This window comes from Gigantopelta aegis, chromosome 1 (genome assembly GCF_016097555.1).
Source record: "Gigantopelta aegis isolate Gae_Host chromosome 1, Gae_host_genome, whole genome shotgun sequence".
NCBI classification, from domain to species: Eukaryota; Metazoa; Mollusca; class Gastropoda; order Neomphalida; family Peltospiridae; genus Gigantopelta; species Gigantopelta aegis.
This window is the reverse complement of record NC_054699.1, coordinates 31,253,194-31,273,463: the sequence shown is the minus strand read 5'-3', so window position 1 is coordinate 31,273,463 and position 20,270 is coordinate 31,253,194. Positions and strand designations below refer to the sequence as shown.

Genomic DNA, 20,270 nt, shown 5'->3' with positions numbered 1-20,270 from the left:
CAACACTAACAGAAGAGTTCACATCATCTTTGTTCAGTATGGACGTCCGGACAGCCATACAGACACCATTACAATCAGCTTCAACATCCATAGACAAGTCTGCATCACTAGTGTCTACTATAAACACCCATACAACCATACAGACTTCGTTCTCATCTACGTTAAAATCAACGGAAGAGTCGACATCGTTGTTGTATAGTACAGACACTATGCCAACTTTGCAATGGTCGCTACAAACTAAACCAGAGGCAACAGGACAGTTCACGTCATTGTTACACAGTACAGACACCGCGTCAGGTATACAGTCATCATTACAATCTACATCAGAAGCAACGGAACAGTTCACATCGTTATTATACAGTACAGACACCAGTCCAATATTACAATCATCGCTACAATCTACATCAGATTCCTCGGATCAGTACACATCATTGCTATACAGCACATATTCCTGGCCTGTAGATGAGTCATCGTTAAAATCTACACCACAAGCAACAGGACAGTTTATATCGTCCTTATACAGTACGGACACCAGGTCTGTTATACAGTCATCGTTACAATCTATATCAGAATCCACACTTCAGTTCACATCACTGCTGTCCAGTACAGATGTCAGCCCAATTATACAATCGCCATTACAATCTACATCAGAAGCAACTGAACAGTTCACATCATTGGTATACAGTACAGACTCTAGACCAGTTACACAAACACTGTTACAGTCTACACCCGAATCCGCAGACCAGTTCGCATCAGTGTTGTTTAGTACAGATGCCAGTCCAATTATACAGTCAACGTTACAATCTACATCCGAATCCCCAGAACAGTTCACATCAGTGTTATACAGTACGGACGCCAGCCCAGTTATACAATCAACATTACAGACTACATCAGAAGCAATGGAACAGTTCACATCACTGCTGTCTAGTACAGACACAAGCACAAGCCCAGTTATACAATCAACATTACAGTCTATATCAGAAGCAACTGAACAGTTCACATCAGTGTTATACAGTACAGACTCTAGACCAGTTACACAAACACTGTTAGAATCTACATCAGAATCCACGGGACAGTTCACATCATTGTTGCCTAAAACAGGCACAAGCCTAGCTATACAAATACCGTTAAAATCCATCTCACAATCCACAGAACAATTAACACCATTGCTGTCCCTTACGAACTCCCTGACAACAACCTATGCTCTTCCACCGAGTTCATACACAGAACCTGATAGTATTTCTTCGTCAGCTGCTTTGTTATTAAGTTCATTTGCTGCCGATTCATATGCAACCCAGGAGTCCCTGGTAGAGTCAACTGTTTCAATTTCAGGTCTATCACAGTCACTGGAGTCGCTGCCAGGTAAGAAGTACCGTACGGATAAGCCATAGAGATATGGTTCAGTGTTAGAGTGCTCGCATGAGGTGTTATGGGTCATACGATCGATCTTTCGTGAGATTAAATAATCTGAAGGGGTTTGAGTTGTATATGTATATGTATATGTATATGTATATGTATATGAGTATGTGTGTGTATGTGTATGTGTATGTGTATGTGTATGTGTGTGTGTATATATATATATATTTTGTGTGTGTGTGCGTGCCCACACACACACATCCCACGAACACGTTTTGGCATCTTCCTACGCCTGTGCGCTCTAACATTTTGCTACACTGCTCTGCCCTACTACTGGAGATGCTCGACGTAAGGGCGCCAATGTATTATCTTTAAAGGGGTGGGATAGCTAAACGTAGTACTGAATGTCATTATTTATTTTCCACACACATCGTTACTGTTACGGATAGTGATAGGTCGTCATCGTGTGTGTTGGTGACGTCACAGCAATTTGCTGTGATACATTTCGATACTAAAATGTAATTTAAAAATAATATTAAATAAATAACACTTCTGAAAATGCCGCCATCTGTAAGTCACTAATCGTGTCGATCTGCGAATCTGGCTAAACGATTAGTACTGTTACCTAAACCGAATTTTCGAAGCCTGTTTTGGGGATGTTTTTTAAAGGGACATTTCTGAGTTTACTGCATTGCAAGATGTTTCCGACTAATAAAATATTTCTACGATTAAACTTGCTTATTAAATATATGTTCTTATTTAGAATATCTGTGTCTGTATATTCAATGTGTTTCTGGTCGTCTTAATATTTGTAAGAAGCTCAAACTGGATTTTGTCTTCAAATAATTTCGTACGTACGAAAAAACTATATTTTTGAAATAAGATGAAATTTAACTCAATACAAATATTAGAAGGATCATAAACACGTTTAATATACAGCCACTAATATATTATACAGAAAAATATATTTGATATGTAACTACAATCGTCAAAAAGTATCTGTTAGTCGACAACATCGTAAAAAGTGCAGCAAACTCGGGAATGTACCTTTAAACGCATGAGTTTAAGCAGTATAAATGAATGTAGTTACGGCCCATGATGATTATCCGTAGCAGTAAAGGTGTGGTTGCGAATATATATATTATATTAATTAATGTAAATGTAGACTTGTTATTACTCTGGCGTAGCCATATCATTTTCCTCTCAATCATTCCTCCTTTTTACCCCACCACCTTTTATACTTGCCTGCCACCCGACAACACGACTCTTAAACAGTGTAGATCCCCAATAGCAAATCCTGGCTACGCCAATGGGTCATTAATGTATACACAACGTGAACTATGGTTGTAAGCGAGGAATCCATGTCTACGCAGTGTGTTGTGCGTAATGCGTGGCATGTAAGCAATAGTTTATATAGAAATCAATTGATGTGCTTCCATGTTTACGCAATGCGTGTTGCGTAGTACGCAATGAGTAATGCGTGATGCGTAATTCGCAATACGTTAATTCCCGAACTCCTCAGTGATCGTTCTAATATGCACCAGGTATTACGTATCAAACGCGCAATGCGAACATATGGATTCATAACATAAAGCAATATAGTACAACACAACACAACACAATACAATACAACATAACATAACACAATACAATACAACACAACACAATACAATACAGTACAATACAACACAATGCAACACAACACAACACAACACAACACAATACAATGCAACGCAAAACAATACAAAACAAAACAATATAATACAACACAACACAATACAACACAACACAATACAATACAATACAATACAACACAACACAACACAACACAACACAACACACAACACACACAATACAATACAATACAATACAATAACAACACAACACAACACAACACAACACAACACAACACAACACAACACAACAATATACAACACAACACAACACAATACAATACAATACAACACAACACAATACAACACAATACAACACAACACAATACAATACAATACAACACAATACAATACAATACAATACAATCGTTATTGTAACCCTTGTATACATGTATACATTGGTTAATTTTCTCATTAAAAATAACAAAAATGTGTGGTTTGCTTTCCAGCTGTAAAGTTCTCGTCTATAATAGTGATGCTATGTTAGTATTGTAATCAGTTTTGTTTGATGACATGTTGTTTTGCAGTTTCAGAGTTAGAGGGCATAACAGGAGGAAGATTTGTTAATCCTATAACAGGTAAGATTTTGTCGTAGAAATTGGGGTTGTTCGTTAAAGGGACATTCCCGAGTTTGCTGCATTGTAAGATGTTTTCGACTAATAAAATAGTTCTACGATTAAACTTCAATATTAAATATATTTTCTTGTTTAGAATATCAGTGTCTATATATTCAATGTGTTTCTGGTCGTCTTAATATTTGTAAGAAGCCAAAACTGAATTTTGTCTTCAAATTTTTTCGTACGTACGAAAAAAAACATTTCAGGAAATAAAATGAAATTTAACCTTGTACAAATATTAGAAAGATCGAAAAATACGTTTAATATACAGCCACTAATATGTTATGCAGAAAAATATATTTGATATGTAATTACAATCGTTAAAAGTCTCTGCTAGTCGATAACATCTTTAAAATTGCAGCAAACTCAGGAATGTCCCTTTAAAACTACAAAAGGATGCAAAGAAATGTACATTTTAAACAAATCAACAATACCATCTTTCCAACAGAAATTGTCCAATTTAGGTTACATATTATCTTCACAGGAGTGGAAAACGATCTATAATTTATAATTTTTATATATAAAAAAGCAAACTTTACTAGGATTTCAATATAGAATCTTACATCGAATAATAACAACAAACACTTTTCTTTATAAAATAAAATATATAGAATCAAATATCTGTTTTGCCATACACAGCCAGTAACTTTTATTCTGTGACTGCTTTGACGTCTTTGTTGTATGAAAAGAAATTGAAAAGTGGTACCAGGACCAAGGTGAACATATAAGTTGATAAACAGACAGTATTGTTTGGAATTTTAAACAGTAACAAAAGTATAATCGTATTTTCTAACTGGCTCCTTATTAATGTTAAATATTATATTTAAAGAAGTAAAATCCAGAAACAGAAACCTAACATATATGCTTTTTTAAACATTATAACAAAAATAGAATACAAATTAAAGAACAACATATTTTACGAAAATTGTCAGTTTAAAGAATATGAAGAATATTGGGCACCTTGATTAATATTCCTGGAAACAAGACAAAAAAGAAAGAAAGAAAGAAATTTTTTATTTAACGACGCACTCAACACATTTTATTTACGGTTATATGGCGTCAGACATATGGTGAAGGATCACACAGATTTTGAGAGGAAACCCACTGTCGCCACTACATGGGCTACTCTTCCGATTAGCAGCAAGGGATCTTTTATCTGCACTTCCCACAGGCAGGATAGCACAAACCATGGCCTTTGTTGAACCAGTTATGGATCACTGGTCGGTGCAAGTGGTTTACACCTACCCATTGAGCCTTGCAGAGCACTCACTCTGGGTTTGGAGTCGGTATCTGGATTACAAATCCCATGCCTCGACTGGGATCCGAATCCAGTACCTACCGGCCTGTAGACCGATGGCCTACCACGACGCCACCGAGGCCGGTAGGAAACAAGACAGAGCAATATATTGTTCTAGAGGTATTTATTACAATACAAAATTTAATATTTTCTATTTTAAAATCTTATTTAACATTCATTCTTTTCTTCCTCCTTTCTTTTCTTCTTTCTTCTTTCCCTCTAAACCTTTTTCTTTATTTATTTCTAACTTCACTGTTAACCCCATATATTACCTAATTATTTTACATATCCATGTTTAATTATACTGTTATAATGTGCCATATGCATTCATATTTTGTTTATTATATTAGCATGACTGTAAGGTCGTGCTATCAGGGCCCTCAACACTGACATTATCATATATGTTTCCGGGGTTCATAAATTATTTAAAATTTAAAAAAAAATTGTAAATTAAAAAATAAAATAAAATAAAAAAAAATAAAAAAGAAGAAGATTTTGTCACAGTGTTTTGTATCTTGCAGAGAACATTGGAGATGGGACAATTATCCATTTTATAAATTAGATATTTAAAAATAATTTACAAATGAAATGCTAGAGAAATTAAAAGACGCTTATTCCTACAAAAATCCCCACAGCAAACAAAAACAGCAAACAAAAACAAACAAAACAACAAAATCAAATCAACAAAAAATCAACAAAAACAAACAAATAGAAAAATACAAAACAAATTTTTTAAAACCCCCATAAAAAAAACTAACTAAAAAAGAACGAAAACAACAACAATAAAAACTAACAAAACAAAATAACACCAGCAAAACATAAAAAAACCAAACTACTTAATGACAACAATAATGCAAAAATAGAAACAACGGCATAAAAAAAAATAAAAATACAAACAGCATTAAACAAACAATAAAATAGAAAATTAAAATCATAAAGGTATATAACAAATAGCACGTGGGACCTCCAACCCAAAATACCTCCCAGCGGTATGTAAGCACCCATGCTGTTTCACAAAGCCAGCTACGTGTAAGTGCCCGGAGCCTACGGGACAGTTAATCCAACCCTGAATATAGCGGTATGCAAGGGAAAGAAACTAACTCCATATACTTGTGGTAACTTGGACAACAACTCGTTACATTTCATGATATTTAATTTTATTTTAGTTTTTGCTGTGTTTGTTGTTTGTTTAGTTTGTTTAGTTGTTTAGGTTGTGTTTTGTTGTTTCCTTCGTTTGTATGTTTCTTTGTTTTTGTTTTGTTTGTTGTTTTCTAAAATATATTTACTTTGTTGATGCTGATTGTTTTGTTTGGGTTGTTTCTTTGTTTGTGTTTTGTTTGTTTGTTGTTGTTGTTTTTTGTGTGTCTTTTTGTTTTTTTTTTTTTTTTTTCTTTTTTTGTTTGGGGTTTTTTTGGTGGGGGTTTTTTTTTTTTTTTTCTTTTCTTTTTCATTGATTTTTTTTTCTTTTGTTTGTTTTGTTTGTTTGTTTGGATTGTTGGGGTGTTTTGTTTATGTTTGTTTGTTGTTTTGTTTTGCTTTTATTTCGGTTGTTGTTGCAGATAGTGGTGTTTTGTTGTTTTCTTCGTTTGTATGTTTGTCTCTTTGTTTTTGTTTTGTTTGTTGTCTTCTAAAATATATTTACTTTGTTGATGCTGTTTGTTTTGTTTGAGTTGGGTTTTTTGTGTTGGTTGTTTCTTTGGGGTTTTGGGGGAATTTTGTTTCGTCGATTTGTTTTTCTTTAGTTGAGTGTGGGTTTTTTTATGTTTGTTGTTTTGATTGGGTTTTACGGTTGTTGTTTTTAGTGTTGTTGGTTTTTTTTGCTTTTTGTTTGTTTGTTTGTTTGTTTTGTTTTGTCTTGTTTTTGTTATTTAGTTAGGGGTTTGGGTCGTCTGTTATTTGCTTCCTTTTATCTCGGTTTTGTCACCAAAATCTCTAATTGTAAAGACTACGAGTGTACATCTGAATTACTCAATCAATAATATCATATCAACTATACACGTGGAATCTAAGCATTAGTAATATGGTGCACTTGTGTCATCTTTTGTCACGAAATATTCAAAATACCTTTTGTTCTCTGTCTTCTGCTGAAACACGCGTTTGACTATTGCCATGGTCTGGTCGTTGAGAGTCGTAACAAATCCTACACCATGAACAAACTATTCAACTTCCTTGTTGTTGATTTGTGTTATTTCTATCTGTTTGACTCAGATAATTATGCATGATTCATCATCCTTGTATTAACAGGTAAGTAGACATAAACCCGTAATAAACAGGCTTTACTCTCTCTCTCTCTCTCTCTCTCTCTCTCTCTCTCTCTCTCTCTCTCTCTCTCTCTCTCTCTCTCTCTCTCTCTCTCTCTCTCTCTCTCTCTCTCTCTCTCTCTTTTTCTTGATGTTGATCTTTGATCTAACAGTCCGATTTTATGTTTGATTTTCTTTATATTTCAGAGCGATTTTCGCCAGAAACTACATTACTGACTTCCACCACTACTCCAGTTGTTACATCATCAATTACAACCACAATAACATCTACGACTCCCACTACAACTCCCACTACGACTTCTACTACAACGCCCACAACGACTCCCACTACAACGCCCACTACGACTCCCATTACAACGCCCACTACGACACCCACTACAACTCCCACTACGACTCCCACAACGACCCCCACTACAACGCCCACTACGACTCCAACTACAACTCCCACAACGACCCCCACTACAACGCCCACTACAATTCCAACTACAACTCCCACAACGACCCCCACTACGACGTACACTACGACTCCCACAACAACTCCCACTACAAGCCCCACTACGACTCCTACAACAACGCCCACTACTACTCCCACTACAACGCCCACTACGACTCCAACTACAACTCCCACTACAACTCCCACTACAACTCCCACTACGACTCCCACAACGACCCCCATAACGACTTCCACTACGACTCCCACAACGACCCCCACTACAGCGCCCACTACGACTCCAACTACAACTGCTACTACCACAACTCCAACTACAACAACTGTCCTGACAACAACAACGACTCCACCAACGACGACCACCAAGGAACCGGTCGGTGAGTAACATTTTAACACTGCACACCGTCACCCACGTGTGTATTTAGAGAATGCAATATAGGTTCTAATAGACCAAATCAATTCCTAACCCGATAATGTTAACGTTTACTAATAAAACTTATATAAGCAGAGTTTCAACACCCAACCAAACCAAAGAAAATGGGGAGGTCACGTACCATTTAAGAGATTTAATTAATGTTTTTAATAGCAACCGTCATTTTTGCTGAAAATTGCAGTTTCATTTCTAGGGGTACCCCGCATTAGTTTCAACCTCTGGTATATACTGCATAACAACTGTATAACAAATAAAATTGTATTTATTTATTGCCAATGGATAACAGTATTTGCACAAATAATCAATATCACATATTACTACCAATCGCACCCACAGCTGCTTTTACTCCGTAAATATTTGACACGGAACTCTCTTCTTTGGTACTATGCAACCTATAGTGTAATGCTCAGGAAGCAGATCGTTCGCTAGAAGTTCACTGGTTCCCGTCGAATCCTATCCTATCTCAATAACGCTAGGTATAAAACCAGTCTAGCGAATAATCGTGAACATGTCTTTCAGGCTATTTCACGTGGTGGGATCTAGCTCAGTCAATCGAGCGCTCACTTGATATGCTTCTGTCGCAGGATCGAATCTTATCGGTGGACCCATTCTCTGTTTGTTTGTTTTGGGGGTTTTTTTCGTCCCAACCAGTGTTCCACGACTGATATATCAAAGACCGTGGTATGTGCTGTTCTGTCTGTGAAAGCGCACATGAAAGATCACTTGCTGCTAATGGACAAATGTAGGGTTTGTTTTGAAGATTACGTGTCAGTATTACGAAATGTTTGACATCCAGTAGCAGATTATTAAAAGGACATACCCTAGTTTCAACCTGTGGAAATTAAAACTAAGTTTATTTAATCTACAGACCTGTAACATATTTGGATAAAGTTACAATTGAGTGAAACATGAGTTTGTGACTTTGAAATGGTGAAATACCCTCTTATAATAGACTAAAACTCGACTCCATAACTGTTACTACTCAGACGCACGTGCGTTTTTAAAAAATATGAGAAATGCATTTTGTGATATTAAAAGCACCAGTATGACCAAAAATACTTCGAATGTACAGACATTGATAATCTAAACAATAAAATCGAAGTAAAGTATGATTTAAGTTATCAAAAACGGTTATAATAGTCAAAAATATGTGTTAGTGTTTAAAAATTAGGGTATGTCCCTTTAATTAATAAATTGCTCTAGTGGTCTCGTTAAACAACACGTTAACGTTAATTGTATGTACTTGGACACGTTTGGTACAAGTACTACGTCGATTTGCATTAGTCACATAGAAGTATTGACTTGCTGATGGTAATTAAAAATAAATAGCGGGAAATATCAACCCTCTTGAGCCCTGTCTCATTTTCCTGTTACTGACTTCTTTCCTAGAGCCAGCATATCATATGCAGTGACAGTTATTACCGTTTTGTAATAAAACATTTAAAAATAACACATAGCTTATACAAATTAGAAACTGTTGTGTTTAACGATAACATTAGATCACAATGATTTATTCATCATCGGCTATTGGATTTCAAACACTGGTAATTCTGACAGTCTTAGAAATGTAACCCTCTGCATTTTTCTATTAGTTGCTAAATACATTTTATATGCACCATCCCACCGACATGAATAACATACCACGCCTTTGATATAGCAGTCGTGGTACACTGGCTGGAACGAGAAATAGCCCAGTAGCATCACCACGGCATTTCCAATTACGGTGGATAATTGCAGGGATTGAAATATTCACTATTTTAAATATTTCTATTTCTAAATAATTTCGATGTGTAAATAAAACTTCAAAACCAGAACTTTGTTGGGGGGTTTTCAGTGATGGTCATGGACCGGATAACAGCAGAACTATACAGCTCGGCGCGGATTGGCTGCTACTTCAGCGGTGAACCGGCCTGGGGATTGGTGGGATTCTTCCGCAGGGACCCGACAGGCACCGGGTACAAGGCAGTGTCTGGTTTCGCCGCCACCGGTACAAACAACGTCTTTCTGAACAACATCAGCCCGGGCCGCAACCAAACGGGCGTCAACACCAACTACTTCTACGTGGACTTCGAAAATATAACTTGTCAGGACGTCGGGACCTACTTCTGTATCTCAAACACTGGCGTCAGATCTATAGGAAGTATAAACATCACCTGTAAGTTTATATACATCATTATAATTGTATATTCGTAGGTGCCTGTGTGTGTTTGTGCGTGTGTGTGTATGTATGTATGTGTGTGTGCGTGCGTAATATGTGCGTGCGTCTGTGTGTGTGTATTGATGTATGAATATATATATATATATATCTATATATATATATATATATATAGAGAGAGAGAGAGAGAGAGAGAGAGAGAGAGAGAGAGAGAGAGAGAGAGAGAGAGAGAGAGAGAGAGAGAGAGAGAGAGAGAGAGAGAGAGAGAGAGAGAGAGAGAGAGAGAGAGAGATTGATTGAGAGAGAGGGGTTATTACCAGAGTGTTTTTCGGTATCGTCAATATATATTAGGAATAAAAATTGTATTATGCGAGCCTCTGGCGAGCATAATATATTATTTTTATTCCTAATATATGATATTGACGATACCGAAATACACGAGGGTAATAATCTCTTTATCATATAAGCTCAAGCTTAATACAACTTGTTTTTGTAAACTGTACACGCAACTTTAATTCCAGTCCGCCATTACTAGATATTCAAATGACGTAAGAATATGTGGCGCGGTGTATTTTTGAATGGAAATGACGTCAAACTCGAATGACGTCATTTTGGATGTCCTTACATCAAAATAAAGTTATGCCTAACGTGCAAAGTTATCAAATTCTTAAAGTATGTGATCTGAAAAATATCACATACTTCGATTGCACGGAAAATGTAAGATATTATATGATATGGTATCTAACGGCCACTCATGTATTCTTCTATATATATATATATATATATATATATATATATATATATATATATATATATATATATATATATATATATATACCTGTGGCACCGAATCGTCCGCAACTTGCAGAGTTGCCTCGATACGTTGAGCTATGTGTGTGTGTGTGTGTGTGTGTGTGTGTGTGTGTGTGTGTGTGTGTGTACGTGTATATGTATGTGTTTGTGTGTATGTATGAATGTGTGTGTTAGTGTATGTATATGTATGTGTGTATGTATGAATGCGAGTATGTGTGTATGTATGAATGTGTGTGATTGAGCTAGCGATTGAGTGAGTGAGTGTATGTGTATGTGTGTGTATGAATGTGTTTGAGTGAGTGTATGTGTATGTGTGTGTGTATGAATGTGTTTGAGTGAGTGTATGTGTATGTATGTGTGTATGAATGTGAGTGAGTCAGTAAGTTGGTGAGTGAGTGACTGAGTGTATAAGTGTTTAAGTGTATGTTTATGTTTCTAAATTTGGATACGATATGCGGATACGTCAGTGAGTGTGTATGTTTGTATGTATGGATGTGTGAGTGTGTGAGTGAGTGAGTATGTGTGTATGTATGAATGTGTGTATGTATGAATGTGTGTGAGTCAGTCAGTGAGTGTATGTGTGTATGTGTGAATGTGTTTGAGAGAGTGTATGTATGTGTGTATGTATGAATGTGAGTGAGTGAGTCAGTCAGTAAGTTAATGACTGAGTGACTGAGTGTATACGTGTATAAGTCTATGTGTATGTGTATGTTTCTAAATTTGAATATGATATGCGGATACGTGCCTTTAATAACTGTAGCATCATAACACGCTATCTTTACAGTACCTAAATTCCCCATCACCTTGGAGATACCTAACGACATACAAGAGAACAAAACGGTTACTCTGAAGTGCACCGGTGTCGTTAGCCCGCAGTCCGGGCGGATTTTCTGGTCCGTCAAGCAACCAGGGGAGACAACTTTCGCTGAACGCTCGTTTTCCGGAGACGTCCAGGTTATGGCCCACAAGGGCGCGTGCACGAACACCTTGCGGCGAGAACTCACTACGACCTTTGACCTGTCGTGGAACGGAACCGAGATCAGGTGTGAGACAGAGAACCCTGCCGTCCAATCAGAGGTCACGGATATTCTAGTGTTACCAGGTTGGTACTTGATTTATTTACGCGTTGTTAAATAATAGTTCACTCCTTTTTATCTCTCTGCATATTTTATGTGTATATCACTGACGTAGCCAGGATTTTACATTTGGGGGACACCCACTTTAAAAAAAACAAATTCGGGGACACCCACAATAATTAATTCCCGCTTTAACGCGTGTAACGGTACAACAGGCAAATATGAAAGATCATGGGCAAAAAAAAAGAGGTGTGAATGGATGGCTATGGTCCCAACGCCCCTCCTCCCCCGCCCACCACACACACACACACACACACACACACAAACTAGGCTACGCCAGTGACATATCCACTGATATATCCATATGTCAGTAAGTCTTTCTTTTTTTCTCGCTTCTATATCTTTCTTTCTTTCTATATCCTTATATAATTCGGTTTTTTGTTTATTATTTCATTGTGGTCTTTTTTCTTTCTTTTTTTTTCTTCTTTTTTTTTTTTTTGGGGGGGGGGGAATTTAGCTCAGTTAGTTGATCGCTCGCTTGAGGTGCTTGCGTCGAAGGATCGAACAACCTCAGTAGGTCCGTTCAACCGATTGAGTTTTTCTCGTTCCAACCAATGCACCACAACTGATCAAAGGCCGTGGCATGTGCTTTCCTGTCTGGGGGAAAGTGCATATAAAAGATCCCTTGCTGCATTAAGAAAAAAATGTAGCGGGTTTCCTCTATTGACTACGAGTCACAATTACCAAATGTTTGACATCCAGTAGCCGATGATTAATATATCAATGTGCTCTAGTGGTGTCGTTAAACGAAAGAAAACTTTCTTGTTGTTCTGTTTTTTACTGATAGCGTCGGCACTGATCAAGCGCACTGTTACTTTTCTGTGCCTTGTACACATTCCACCTTGTACAATATTCAAATAATTTGTGAATTACAGGCGACTTTTGTGACCCATACCCAGCCATGCACCGCCTCCAACACCCATACGACTGTCAATCATATATCACGTGTATCCCTGGCCTGATCTTGACCTCCAGCTGTCCCGGCGACCTCTGCTATGATCAGCTGACCGACACGTGTGTGGCCAAAACTGGAGGCAATAATGGTTTGTTCCCGTGCCTGCGAGACTTTGTTGTGTTGTTTATCTGTTGCATTGTGCATGTGTGTTTACTTTTGTGCAGAGAGAATGAAGATACTATGGGAATTAAACTTTCCTAAAGATAAAGATAACATAAACTCCCAGTTTCCTTTCTCCAAAACAAAGTGAGAGCGTAAAGAAACAAAACAACCTCATGAACCCCTATCCCGCCTAAAAGAAAGTTAAAAAAGAAAGAAAACTAAACCAAAATTAAATAATTAAATAGATAAATAAAACTATTAACCCAAGAACATAATCCAACTCAAGTGTTTATAATATTATGTTGATTTACTTTTGTCTGATGTCATATAACCGTAGTTAAAATGTTTTAAGTGCTTTGTTTAAAATTGGTCAAGCCCAAAAGGTTTTAATAAATGACAAATCAATTTTTGGTCAGTGCTTTTTCTTCTAGTTTTTCTTTATAGATTAAATTTGAAATAGCAATATAGCTGTCAAAAGTTAAACCTGTCGTTCTAAGCAGGACACCTTACAAACACAATTGTTGTTTAATTACATTTTGAACGTTAGTATCCTCATTCTCATTGGTCGAAAGTAACACGTTATTTTATTTTATAATTTAGAAGAAGAAAAAAATGTATATTGTGACGTATTCCTTTCTTTTTCAGTTTAGCAAGCAGACAGGTTGTTGTGAGTTAAAAGTTTTTGAAAATTTGCTTTGCTTCGTATATTCACCACCTACCTTTCTTATAAACAATATCTATTCTTTATCGAAGTCTAAAGGCGTTGCCACACGATACGAGTGGCTTGTACAAGAATAGCTGATGGAATCGCAATGTTTGCTTTGTCACGATCGGCTATTCTCGTATCGTGTGGTCTCGCCTTAAGTGCTATGTGACCTCCTGCTGCCGATTACTGTAGTGAGTAAACATTATCGCCAACCTCTCTGTTGTAAACACCGTGGATGAAATATATAATTTCCTTAAAGGGACAGACCCTACTTTCAACCCGTGAAAATTAACACTACATGTATTTAATCTACAAACCTGTAACACATTTTTATAAAGTTACAATTGAGTGAAACACGAGTCTGTGACTTTGAAATGGTGAAATACCCTCTAAAAATAGACTAAAACTCGACTCCATAACTGTTACTTCTCGGACGCACGTGCGTTTTTAAAAATATGATAAATATATTTTGTGATATTAAAAATACCAGGAAGACCAAAAACACTTCGAATGTACGGAAATTGATAATCTAAACCATAAAATCTAAGTAAAGTATGATTTCAGGTATCAAAAGCAGCTATAATAGTCAAAAATGTCTTAGTGTTTAAAGTGACAGACCATAGTTTTTAAACATTACAGCGCATTACAGACCCATTTTTAGCTCCGCTATGACGTTCGTCAGCGGAGCCTTTGTAATACTGATATCTCCGTCCGTCCGTCCGTCTGTTCGTCCGTTCGTCCGTCCATCAGTTCGTCATTCAGTCAACTTTTCCTTTGAAGTATATCTTCTCCTACAATTTTGATTGAATAATTGTTCTGAAACTGGTTACAATGATTATCTGGAACACTCTCCACAAACTAACACAAAGATATTTTGAAAATTTAATTGTTTTAAAGTTTTATTATTAAAATGTTTTAAAATTTAAATTAAAAATGTAAATGTTTGTCTTATCCTAGAATTTTGATTGGATAGTTCTAAAACTTAGTATTATGGGTCAGTTTTCACAAACTAATGGGAGATATTTTGAATTTGTGAATTTTTATTAAATTTAAACATTTTAACATTAAAATGTTATTTAACATTCAAAATTTAAAAGTTTATCTTTTAGAGTTTTCATCGAATAGTTCTGAAATTTGGTACTATGATTCTTTGGGGCAGTCTTCACATACTATTAGAGATATATTTTGGAATTTTGGAATTTGTTTTATTAAATTTTAAAACTTTGAATAATTTGTTTTGCATTATATGTTCTTTACAAATTAATGGATTATTAATTTGCTACTGATACAATTGAAAATTAAATAGTGGCGCTCTTCAGCCCGATAGGTTTCTTGTTTATTTTTGTAATTACTTTTCCAGAAATATCCAAAATAAATATTATGCAAAACCATGGTCTGCTTAAACAGTCTTTGAAAAACAGGACATATACGGTATCTACTCTTTTTTAACTTTATACTTTTTCAACTTGTTAGGTATCAGTTAAAGGGACATTCCTGAGTTTGCTGCAATTTTTAAGATGTTATCGACTAACAGATACTTTTTAACGATTGCATGAAATATTAGTTAATATTTGTACTAGGTTTATTTTCATTTTATTTCTTAAAATATTATTTTTCGTACATACGTAATTATTTGAAGAAATAAAATCCAGTTTGGGCTTCTTACAAATATTAAGACGACCAGAAACACATTGAATATACAGACACTGATATTCTAAATAAAGAAATGTATGTAATTGTAAATGTAATCGTAGAAATAGTTTATTAGTCGGAAACATCTTACAATGCAGCAAACTCAGGAATGTCCCTTTAACTTGTGTGTGTCGGTGACGCTACCCTGAACAATGCTATTCCTGGCTTGCTTCCTATCATTTAGTGTTTCTTCTCATAGCAACAATTCTGGTTACTAACATAGGCGTATGTAATGGCATTTTACCGAATGCTTGAATGGAACTTGCACTGATTTTGTTTTACGGTGTCCTGGTTTTCACAAAATCATTATAAGTAGCATAGAATAACACAAGAGTTAGATAAACTAATCATGTACACAATATCATGCTCTTAAACGAACTCTGCAGTACAATATAATATAATATAGTAGGGTCTGTCCCACAAAAGAGCAGTCTTTCAAAGGGATATCTCGTTCCAGCCAGTGCACCACGACTGGCATATCAATGGTTCATACAAAAGATCCCTTGCTGCTAATCGAAAAAGAGTAGCCCATGAATTGGCGACAGCGGGTTTCCTCTCTCAATATCTGTGTGGTCCTTAACCATATGTCTGACGCCATTTAACCGTAAATAAAATGTGTTGAGTGCGTCGTTAAATAAAATACATTTCCTTCTTTCTTTGAAACGTCAGGGTTTTTCCCCCCTAAAACTGTTCAATTGCATTGCCATGTGTTGGGGGCGCGACGAGCTGGAGGTGTGTGTGTGTGGCGGGGGGGGGGGGGGGTGTATGGCGACAGCTCCTATAGGCTGGTAACGTAACTAATATATAACTAGGAAAGTCTGTCCGTCCGTCCGTCAATTTTTCCTTTGAAGTTTACAGTTTTTATTGAATTGTTCTAAAACTAGGTACAATGATCCTTCTGAAAGCACTCCACAAACTAATAGAGAGATATTTCAAACATTTTTTAATCTAGATTATTAGTTTTTTTAATTGAAAATTTAAAAGTATCTTCTAGAGTTTTGACAGAATCGTTCTGAAATGTGGAATTATGATTCCCTGAGGTAGTCTTCACAAACTAATAGAGATATATTTCGGAAATTTTGCATTTGTGAAATTTTATATAAATTTAAAAACTTTAAGTAGAAATTTCTTATAGAGTTTGGGGCGGTACGTGGCTCAGTGGTAAAGCGCTCGGCTGATGCGCGGTCGGTATGGGATCGAGCCCCATCAGGCTATTTCTCGTAGCAGCCAGTGCACCACGACTGGTATATCAAAGGCTGTGATATGTGCTATCCTGTCTGTTGGATGGTGCATATAAAAGATCTCTTGCTACTAATGGAAAATTGTAGCGGGTTTTCTCTCTAAAACTATTTGTGAAAATTACAAAATGTTTGACATCCAATAGTCCATGATTAATACATTAATAAATCAATATTCTCTAGTGGTGTCGCTAAACAAAAAGAAACTTTAACTTTCTTCTAGATTCTTCTTTTGATTGTATAGTTCTGAAACTTAGTATAAATATTCTCAGGGGCAGTCTTCACAAACTAATAGAAATATATTTTGGAAATATTTAAATTTTTAATTTTTAATAAATTTAAACCTTTTAAAATATAAATTTAACATTGAAGATTTTAAAGTTTATCTTCTCCTAGAATTGTCATTGGATAGTTATGGAACTTAGTGTAAGTATTCTTAGGGGCATTTATTGTTAAATTAAATAATTTGAAATAAAAATGTATCATTGAAAATTGAAAAGTCTATTTTCTGCTAGTGTTTTGACTAGATAGTTCTAAAACGTAGTTTAAGTATTCTCAGTGGCAGTCTTCACAAACTAATAACGCTATATTTTGAAACTTTAGAATGTTTATTAAATTGAAAAACAATTAAATCGAAATTTAACATTAAATATTCAAAAGTCTATCATCTTCTAGAGTTTTGATCGAATTGTTCCGAACTTGACACCATGATTCTCTTGGGCAGTCTTCAAAAACTAATAGAGAGATAGGTTCTCATTTTTCATTTTTTATTACAATTTGTTTTTAATTAAAATAAATATATAACATTAGGTGGTCTTTACAGATTGATGAATTATCTGCTTTTGACAAAATTGAAAATTAAATAGCGGAGCTCTATTAGTAGGGACGAGAGCAATACAAAAAACTGAGTTCGTTACCATGCTTGTGAAAGTTACTTTTTTAACACATTCCTATAGATTTTGACCCAAAGAACACGAATCCGAAGGTGCCACAAACAATTTCCCCCAAATAAGGCCAGTTTCAGTGACCTTGAAAGGTCATGAGAGGTCAAGTAGGATTAAAAACCTAAATCGATAATGGATAGTCATAAAAAGGCAATATTGGTGTCAAATGAAAGCTCTCATCAAACCAAAACACTTCTATTCCAGGTAGTAAATTGACAGGGTCAATAATGTGACCTCCAGAGGTCAATAAAGAGGTCAATAGGGGTAATTTTGGTAAAAAATATAGACTCCAAACTATGATGCTATAATGACCGTGTATGGTGTCAAATAAAAGCCCTCATCAAACCATAACACTCAAAGCAAAACAGTTTTATTCCAGGATGTATATTGATAGGGTCAACTAATTTCATTCTGTGGTTGAAATTGTGTTACCTTTATGTTCAGCCAGTAATGGTGCATGTACAAAACGGCGGATCTAAGCTAGCACACACCTGATACACCCATCATCAGCACGTTACAATGGACTGGACGATGTGTGTCATTTGTCAGAAGGATACTGAGGAGAAACTGAACTGTCCAATGTCTAGTAAACATTCAGGGCATGAAACTGTGTACAAAGATATTTTGGATCGGGCGCGGCGATTCAAAGAGTTGGATGTCATGCCTATTGCATTTGGTGTGGACAATGCAGATAAAGGTAGTATGGAAGGAGAAAGGTGCAGCCTGGCATCGATCCTGCACAAAGTTGTTTTCCTCCTATATGCTCCAACAAGTCGAAGATTTGAAGAAAAACGAGTAGGAAGCGAAAGTCAACTCGTAGTGTAACCCCTGTCTTCGAAAAAAATGAAGTGTGTCTTCTGCCAAGATGAATTAGCGAAGGATCTACATAAATGTGAGAAACTTGATAACAAAGTGAAACAAATGGCACATGCATTAGAAGATCACCGCTTGATTAGCCTTTTGGAGCAAGGCGATGTGGTTGCTTTGGATATCCAATATCATCGCGACTGTTTAACCACATATGAGCGTGCATATTTGAGGAAGATAAAGCCTGTGCCAAATGAGTTTTCAACAACTGAGGTAGCAAAGAAGGAACTGTTTAGTAAAACAGAGGATGGCATAGCTACCGGTATCACAGTGTTCTGTATGCGTGTTCTGTATACATTTACTAAACAATGCTTGGCGACACGGCCACCACCATCAATCCGACACGTCTGAAAAAGGAAATTATTGCCCGTTTTCCTGATTTCCAAGAACAACAAGGCGCTTGGCGTTGCGTTTGTTTGATAGCATCAACGGAAATGTGGAAAATTGTCCCTGATGCTATTCAATATGCTGCCGAAGGCCATGCCAAGATACTTGTGAAAGCTGCAATGGTTTGTCGAAGGGCAGTATCTGCAACAGAACGGTTCAAATTTGACGGAAGCTTATGCGACAGCACGGAAGTGGTGCCCCCACAGCTGTTCCATCTTGTTCGTCTTCTTCTCTACGGTACCTTGCAGGTGGGAATCAAAGGTATATGTCTAAACCAGATAAAACAATTTCAGAGCTGCTTGTATTTAATACGGAGAGCTTGTCTAGTCGTGGGAGGTGTGAAATCCCGTTACCCTTATACGTTAGTATCTGGTTACACAGCCAAACCCAAGCACATGAGTGAGCTGGGAATCTCCGTTTCATTCGACAGTCTTAGCAATAGAGAAACGATTGGCGGAAACAGTGGCACACCAAGCTCGGATGGATGGTATTGTTTGCCCACATAACTTGCAGAACCAGCTTTTCACAGTAGGTGCACCCGACAACCTGGATCATAATCAGACTTCACGCACATCCAAGACTTCCTTCCATGGAACTGGTATTTCTGTGTTCCAGCAACGGTCCAGCAACGGTCAATGACTAAATGTGGGACACCAAGAGACACTTGTGCATACAGTCATGAGGATGAGAACTGTTCACAGCTGCTGCCTGATAGTTACACCATAGTTACACCGTAGTCGCTCCGCTGACACGGTCACTGGTAATGGACATTCCACCTCCGCGAAAGAGGAGCGAGTCTCATCCCGAAGCTATAGAGTCCTCGAGGAAATAGAATGGATGAAACATATACGCCAAGTAATTCAAAGCGGAAACGAGGCAGAGGCTGATGTGAAATCTATGTGGTCATCTTACCATGCATCTCGGGGCATAGATAAGCCAATGTCACTCCCAGCTATTATAGGTATTCTGCCTTCTTCAGATCCCCGTATGGTGAAACATGGCATGGAAATTGTCAGACAGATCGTTGATTTTCTAAATCCTGGTCAGGTTCCCGTGCTTGCTGTTGATCAGCCTCTTATGCAATCGCGATGAAGCTCCAGTGGACATTTCCAGATGAACTTGGTGAGCAGAAATTGAAATGGCATTGTGGCATACACTTGGAGACATTCTTCATGACAGTCGATGGGCGG

The 20,270-nt window shown here is 36.7% G+C and overlaps 2 protein-coding genes across 2 annotated transcripts; both read left to right on the top strand.

The window, feature by feature from the left end:
- Positions 1-209: 209 nt before the first annotated feature.
- Positions 210-8,033, top strand: LOC121375782 (histidine-rich glycoprotein-like). Its single transcript, XM_041503460.1, has 5 exons — positions 210-297; positions 1,333-1,362; positions 3,557-3,607; positions 6,746-6,749; positions 7,391-8,033. The coding sequence occupies exons 1-5, from the start codon at positions 210-212 to the stop codon at positions 8,031-8,033; spliced, it is 816 nt and encodes a 271-aa protein (XP_041359394.1).
- Positions 8,034-9,827: 1,794 nt separating this feature from the next.
- Positions 9,828-18,305, top strand: LOC121375704. The gene is made up of 4 exons (XM_041503333.1): positions 9,828-10,240; positions 11,838-12,155; positions 13,065-13,232; positions 18,271-18,305. The coding sequence occupies exons 1-4, from the start codon at positions 9,922-9,924 to the stop codon at positions 18,303-18,305; spliced, it is 840 nt and encodes a 279-aa protein (XP_041359267.1). The 5' UTR covers positions 9,828-9,921.
- The last annotated feature ends 1,965 nt before the right edge of the window (positions 18,306-20,270 follow it).

Excerpts from the sequence above, each read along its gene's own strand:
- LOC121375704 (XM_041503333.1), top strand. The coding sequence starts at position 9,922 with ATGGTCATGGACCGGATAACAGCAGAACTATACAGCTCGGCGCGGATT. Across the intron at positions 12,156-13,064 it reads GGATATTCTAGTGTTACCAG|GCGACTTTTGTGACCCATAC; the intron begins GTTGGTACTTGA and ends TGTGAATTACAG. Across the intron at positions 13,233-18,270 it reads CAAAACTGGAGGCAATAATG|CCAGTAATGGTGCATGTACA; the intron begins GTTTGTTCCCGT and ends CTTTATGTTCAG.
- LOC121375782 (XM_041503460.1), top strand. The coding sequence starts at position 210 with ATGCCAACTTTGCAATGGTCGCTACAAACTAAACCAGAGGCAACAGGA. Across the intron at positions 298-1,332 it reads CAGTACAGACACCGCGTCAG|GTCTATCACAGTCACTGGAG; the intron begins GTATACAGTCAT and ends TTTCAATTTCAG. Across the intron at positions 1,363-3,556 it reads GTCACTGGAGTCGCTGCCAG|TTTCAGAGTTAGAGGGCATA; the intron begins GTAAGAAGTACC and ends GTTGTTTTGCAG.